The sequence below is a fragment of the Musa acuminata genome, chromosome BXJ1-1, assembly GCF_036884655.1.
Source record: "Musa acuminata AAA Group cultivar baxijiao chromosome BXJ1-1, Cavendish_Baxijiao_AAA, whole genome shotgun sequence".
Classification (NCBI taxonomy): Eukaryota; Viridiplantae; Streptophyta; class Magnoliopsida; order Zingiberales; family Musaceae; genus Musa; species Musa acuminata.
Window position 1 is genome coordinate 5,107,990 of NC_088327.1, and position 6,839 is coordinate 5,114,828.

The 6,839-nt window shown below is 42.7% G+C and overlaps 2 protein-coding genes across 2 annotated transcripts; both read right to left on the reverse strand.

Moving 5' to 3' along the window:
- Positions 1-364: 364 nt before the first annotated feature.
- On the reverse strand, positions 365-3,681 carry LOC103987134 (small ribosomal subunit protein uS4y). Its single transcript, XM_009405347.3, has 3 exons — positions 3,522-3,681; positions 2,839-3,220; positions 365-730 (listed from the first exon to the last, which is right to left on the reverse strand). Exons 1-3 carry the CDS (start codon positions 3,547-3,549, stop codon positions 547-549), a joined length of 594 nt encoding a protein of 197 aa, XP_009403622.1. The 5' UTR covers positions 3,550-3,681; the 3' UTR covers positions 365-546.
- Positions 3,682-3,938: 257 nt separating this feature from the next.
- LOC103987125 (putative pentatricopeptide repeat-containing protein At5g52630) lies at positions 3,939-6,185 on the reverse strand. The gene has a single exon (XM_009405334.3). The coding sequence runs from the start codon at positions 6,098-6,100 to the stop codon at positions 4,055-4,057; it is 2,046 nt and encodes a 681-aa protein (XP_009403609.2). The 5' UTR covers positions 6,101-6,185; the 3' UTR covers positions 3,939-4,054.
- Between the last annotated feature and the right edge of the window lie 654 nt (positions 6,186-6,839).

The following is a 6,839-nucleotide window of genomic DNA, read 5'->3' on the forward strand; positions in this document are numbered from 1 at the left end:
TCTTTTCTCTTTAATCTAATCCTTGCAACCCCCTTATCTCTCACCCCCATCTCTTTAAGCTAATTAAGCATAATCAATAAAGGATATGACTTGGAAACCAAAATGAAGTTAATAAATCCATAACATGAGCCAGAAATATTAATGTGGGTCTGTGGACAGTAAATATAGATAAAAGCGTACAAGTTGACTAACATAAAAGCATACAAGTTGACTAACATAACATCTTTGAACAATTTGATTAAACATAAAGAAAACTATGTCGACCAATTTGAACTAATAGCATGGTCAATAAACACAAGGAAAATATTGACCACCGGGACCAAGTTCATTGCACCACAAAGCATGCGCTTATGCCACCTGAGGATGATCGAGACACTAACCTTTTAAGCCAAAATAGATGAATACGTGTCTACTCCATGATTTCAACATTAGAAAACACTAAGGTAACTTCCTGCAATAACACTTCTGCAAAATGTTCACATAACTAATAACTCAAATGCAAAAGAAATAGAAGACCAGAATTCCACTAGGATAGTTGCATATTCCTCATTCCTCATCCTCCTCATCACCATCACCCCCAGCTGCCTTCTTTGCTGCTGCCTTCTGGTTCCTCCTCTTCACTCTCCCAGGACGGCCACCACCAAATGGACTCGTCAGGGAGAAGTCGATGTGCTTTGCTGAATCCACCCTCACCATGAATGATGGGATGTTAACCACTTGCCTCCCAACTCTGCGAGGATAGTTGAGAAACATGAAGAGACAAATACAAATTGCGAAAAAATATTGTAGTTTCATGTCAACATAATTCTGCTCACTGGCCCATTTACCACCAGGAAATGGAAGTTCAAATCACAACCAACCTGTTAAGGTCTGGTCAGCCAAAATATATTGCAGTTTATTGGAAAAAAGATGTAATGCTAGCAAAAATTAAATCACTAGCACAGGGATATAACTGACAAAAAGTAGCAAAACATTGATGGTCAGAGGGACTGGAGCATCAGCATAAGAACTGATCACAATGGTAGGCTGTGGCAATGTTGTTGCAGGCAAAGGGACAAGAGCATACGATTAGAGAGAGAGAGAGAGAGAGAGAGAGAGAGAGAGTTCCTAAGATTTATGAAGAGTATATTTTCACAGAAACCATCAATTTCAACGAATTAGAGAACATAAATAAACTACATTCAATGGATTTTGGACTTTCTTCTTCCATATTTTATTTCATCTACCATATTAAGTTGAATCACTAGTTACTTATATTTATGTAAACTCTATTAATTTGGTTCATAAGATCCAACAGGAAAACCTGAACTTGACTCTTTCAAAGTCAGCTTAAAGTTTGGTGACCTGAACCCAAACTAAATATAACATGAATGATTTTTTTTTTTTGTCAGTCATTAGTAACAATGACATTTAGGTGATGCAACAGACTAGAGTAGATTCATGTACATAAGCAGCAATATTTCAGTTGTTATCCTCAACTTCTCCCTCCTCTCTTTCTATTTATGGTTGTTCATTATCTTTCCTATGCCTGCTTCTCAGGTATTTCCCTCTTCTTCTTCACCGCCTTCACCATCCATGTGTTACTGCAATTTTGAATTAAATAACACTGTTGTATAAGCAACATGGTACAACATTTGTCTTATTTAAGTAGCACCAGACAGGAATTTACAGGTTTATCTCATCCTCAAATATATTTTTCCAAGTCGGAGGCCTTTCTACAATTAGGCATGTGCCAAGATTCACATCTAGGCTTACATAGACCTAGATCATTAGTCCACTTGAACACCAACCTTTAAAATCAAAGCATTTAGAAAAAAAATAATCACAAAATGTGTTCATTCAACATGCAATTAATATGATTTGGTTAACATTCCATATCTATATAAGAGTTACCACTCGAGCATATCCTCCTATATTTGACATATATAAATAGATGTTAAGAGGACAACCATGGATTACATGCTACAATACAATTGTTTTAGGAAGGCCCACCACAAGAGTCCTAGAAAGATCCAAGACTACCAATAGAAGAACAAAAATCTGTATAAACATACACTATTGGTTGGTTGATATTTAAAAAGGCAAGTGAAGCAAATATTTTAAAGGGCTATTGAACTTAAAAACTATCTGGAAGGATTTTAACAAGCTGGAAAGGTCAATATTCTATTGCACAGGAATACCAAACATCATTGCAGAACTAGCATCATGAAGCAGGAACTATAGAATCCATTTTCAACAAATTAATATTAGCTATATTTATCGATTTGCACAAGGTAAGATTCACAGAAAAAAGAACACACTTTTTTTTTTCCTTTCCCTTTATTGTTCTACCAATCCTAAATTTACACTCCAGAAGACATAGTTGATATTGCAATGCTAGTGCTCCTGAAAGTCAAACACACTTACCGCTGGATGCTACAAGCTTCTTAATCACTACACAGATCTCATGTCAAATCATGGCTACTAGAAAATACAAAATCTAACCATTACTTGCCAATAATTTTTGGTAACTCCTGAATATATCATTAGATAGCATTTTAAGAAAAATGGAGAACAGTAGTATAGGCAAAGATAGGCCAATATAAACATGACAATAAAAACCACAATAGGTAACAGACAGACCAGCAAAAACAAATGAAATTTGATCTAATTGCAGGCATGTACTACTGACACCGCAAGTCTGTTTACTGCCTCAACTAATCACCACATAAACCAGAGAGAGTTTCACATTTAGTGAAAATGCTAATAAAATGACAATGTATTTAAAACCATTGACGCACAGAATTTATTATAACTTTCAGATAATCCAATCCATCAATAGCAAAAAGAAGGTTATACCTGATGTGGCGCTGCCTGATGAGAACCCTAGCATGGTGGATAGACTTTGCCATTCCCGACTTGAAGACGAGAGTCTGCAGACGGCGCTCCAAGAAGTTCTCCACTGTGAGGGCCAGGACATAATCTAGCTTGTTCTGGCCTTCCTCGAGGAGCCCATAACGGTTCATCCGGCGGAGAAGGGCCTCTCCCTCGAAAATCCGACGAGGGTTTTTCTCATCAAGCGTGAGAAGATCCCTCGCAGCATTACGGATTCGGCTCAGCGCATACTGGACTCTCCAGAGTTCCCGTTTGCAGCGGAGCCCATACTCACCGACAAGCTTCAGCTCAGCATCAAGCCGCTCCTTCTCATAGGGACGACGGGGCTTCTTAAAGGTCTTCCCGTCTGAAAAAAGACCATCGTAGCTAGGGTTTAACATATCCAAACCATACTCAGAACACCAACGAGGGTTTCCATCAGATTTTGAAAGAAGAAACTAACAATGTACCCAAAACCACAATCAAGCCCAGAAATTCCACCACGCACACATCGTAAGAAACCGAAATCAAAACTCTACCAAGGCTTTTCCTCATAAAATTTCAGATCCATTCGAGGATCGAAAAATAAGAAGCAAAAACATCGAAAAAAATTCAAAGATCTGAGATTGCGGGATAAGAGAAGGACAACGACGATCGCGACTACTCACAGTTCCTATAAAAACTGACGTGAACCATGGCTGCTTCTCCTCCACCGACGCCTCCGGCGCTCGCCTACGGATCCCGACCCAAGGAGGTGCGCGAGAGGCCGCGAACGAGCACGCAGATTCCTTTATATATAGAATTCCAAAAACCCTAGCCCTGAGCGTGGAGACGACATCGGGTCGAACCGGGTCGGGTTGAGGGTCCGCAACTCTTCATGCCAGCATTTCCGTTAGGCCTTCTGGGCTCCCCACGAACCAGCAAACTTAAAGGGCCTTTTGCATAGCCCTCAATCGACCAATATTTCATATACACCACACATATCAAGGCTTTATATATATATATATATATATATATATATATATATATATATATATATATATATATATATATATATATATAATAAGGCCAAGAACGAAAGTACCTTGCTCATAATTTATCCATTTCATAATTTCCTTGCTCAAAAATCAATCGGACTAATTAAAAGAATGAAGCTTGAAATGATAATTGCTTTTGTTGAGGTGGGCTGAAATGAAAGGAATCACCAATAATCACCACATGAACACATTCCATCTGCAAAGTGGTGAAATCTTGCGTTGTCCCGAACTATGATCTCTCTCGATTCGATCTGTGATATGAGCTTGATCGCCGAGTGGCAATCTATGCAGATCCGTAGGTTCTTCTTAACGATGATAGGCTTTGTGGGTGGCGTGCTGATCAGCGCGAATGCAACTGCAATCCTCTCACTGTGATGATGCAGCGATCTCCCCCTCGATCCTTCTTCCAGATTAGAGGCCACAGAAGCTGTCACAGGAACATACCCTGCTTGACTTAGTTTAACCGAGAGCTCATCAAGCTTCTCATGGATCTCCTTTATCTGTGGGTGTGAAGGGTCATCGGCACCAAAAACATGGGCCTTGTTGTCGACATCCACCCAGCTGAAACCAGGCAACTTCTTCACCCTGCTGTCCCTCATCAACTTCCTTGCAGCTTTCACATCCTCCCAGTGACCCATCGAGGCATACATAGTCGACAGCAGGACATGGATCCCTGTGTTGCCGGGCTCCAGCTTCATCAGCTTTTCTGCAGCAAACTCACCCAGTTCTACGTCTCCATGTGTCCTGCACGCTCCAAGCAAAGAACACCAGCCATAAGCGTTAGGCTCAAACGGCATTCGGCCGATGAAATCTTTGACTTCCTCAAGTCTTCCAGCTCGAGCAAGCATATCTATGACACAAGAGTAATGCTCCTCTGCAGGTTCCACACCATATGTTTTGTGCATGGAGTGGAAGTACTCTAGTCCTGATTCCACCAGCCCGGAATGGCTGCACGCCATTAACAGGTTAACGAAACTGATATGATTTGGTTTGCATCCTCCGGTCACCATTCCATGGAAGGCCTCTACTGCTTCCTTGCCACGGCCATGGTGTGCAAGCGCACCCACCATCGAATTCCAGGCAGCATCACTGGCGTGCTGAATCTCTCCAAACAGCTGAATCGAACACTTGAGGATCCCGCACTTGCCGTACATGTCGACGAGGGAGGAAGAAACGTATGGGTCCATGTCAAAGCTTGTTTTGATCACTTGGGCATGGAACTGAGTCCCTTGTTCCAGCACTGCTTGGTTTGCACAAGCCTTGACCATGCTCGAGAAAGTGAACTCATTAGGCTCTGTTCCTTGTCTTCTACAGTCAACGTATGTTCTCAAAGCTTCCTCGAACTGGTTCATCTCGACATACCCATCGATCAAAGAACTGCAGGAAACCACGTTCCAGTCGGAACCCACCTTCTTGGCGACGCTCGAAGCACTGTCCATGTCTCCGGCCTTTGCATACATGTCCGTCAGCGCATTGACAATAAAAGTCTCCGATTCCAGACCCAACTTCACGACGGATGAATGAAGAGACTGACCAAATCTGTAGGCCTTCAGGCCAGCACACGCATTCAAGGCACTACATAAAGCATGTTGATCGATGGTGATCCTACCTGCATCGATCATCTCCTTAAATGCCCGAAGTGCGTCCTCGAAATTCCCATTCTTTGCGTACCCATCTATCATGGTGGTCCAGGACACCTCGTCTTTCCATGGCATCTCCTCGAAGACCAGACGGGCCTCAATCAAAGATCCAAATCCAGCGTACATCTCGGCGAGGTTGCTTCCGACAAACAATTCATCGTCAAAACCCAACTTCACACTCGAGCAATGCATCTGTCTACCGTACGCCAACGACCCGAAGGACGCGGAAGCCTGAATCGCACTGGAGAATGCGAACTCCGTAGGCCTCACACCCGCACCGCACATCAGCGAGAAGGTTCGGAGGGCTTCAAGAGCCTGGCCGTTCTGGGAGAACCCGGAGATCATGGCAGACCAGCTGACCAGGTTTCTCTGCGTCATTCCGTCGAACAGGGCGGCAGCGTGGTGGATGTCGCCACATTTTGCATACATGTTGATGAGATGGTTGGCGACGAAGGTGGACGGGACGCCGCCGAGGGAGATCAAATGGGCGTGGAGCTGCTTACCTCTGTTGAGCTTCCGGGCTCGAGCGTAGGATTGGATGAGTTGAGCCAAAACAGATGGCTCCTTCATGTCACGGGGAGCACCAGATGCCGCGGGGGGCAACAAAGTCCTTCGGCGACCGTCTTTAGAGCCTTATATGCTACTCTTGTGACACGTGGTCGATCGATTCGTAACACGAGGAATATATATATATATATAATTTTGGTGTAATAGATGCATCAGAGCCATTGATGGATTGAGTTGACCAATTATTAAGATTTATGGGTAAGAAATCCAAGAAGTGGTCAAACCCTCTCTCTCTCTCTCTCTCTCTCTCTCTGTGTGGAGGGATAGCTTAGAAATGGTTGCACGACTGCATTTTTATTAGTGATCCATTTATTCCATGATCTCTGTGTCTTTCTACAGTCATTGAGAGAGACAGAGAGAGAGAGAGAGCTAAAATCCTCGTGCAGTATCTCCTCCTCAATCCTTGTGCGAAGGACAGCTACAAAGTAGGGACGTCTTCCTCTTTCCTCCCTCCATTTGTTGGGAGGAGACAGCAGCTTAGAACAGCCATTCCAATTCCAGCCTTCCCCAAAGGAACCCATTCGTAGCACAACAATTCGAGCATTATCCCAACAATTTATCTAAATCCAAAAACAAATTTCCCAATTTTTTCTTCTTCTTTTTCTATTTTTTTCAGCCAAAAAAATTATATTTATATATAAAAGAAGGGAAGAAAAAAAGAAAAATCAAGAAAATGTTACGAGGAAGGCATAACTTACAACCGCCCCCTCCGCCTCGTCTGGTCTTCGTCCCGTGACGATGT

What these genes read in the sequence shown, in the direction of transcription:
- LOC103987134 (XM_009405347.3), bottom strand. Translation starts at nt 3,549, where the DNA reads ATGGTTCACGTCAGTTTTTATAGGAACT. An exon ending in CGTCAGTTTTTATAGGAACT is followed by an intron (nt 3,221 to 3,521) that starts GTGAGTAGTCGC and finishes GTCTTTTTTCAG; the next exon opens with ACGGGAAGACCTTTAAGAAG. An exon ending in ATCAGGCAGCGCCACATCAG is followed by an intron (nt 731 to 2,838) that starts GTATAACCTTCT and finishes CTATCCTCGCAG; the next exon opens with AGTTGGGAGGCAAGTGGTTA.
- LOC103987125 (XM_009405334.3), bottom strand. Translation starts at nt 6,100, where the DNA reads ATGAAGGAGCCATCTGTTTTGGCTCAACTCATCCAATCCTACGCTCGA.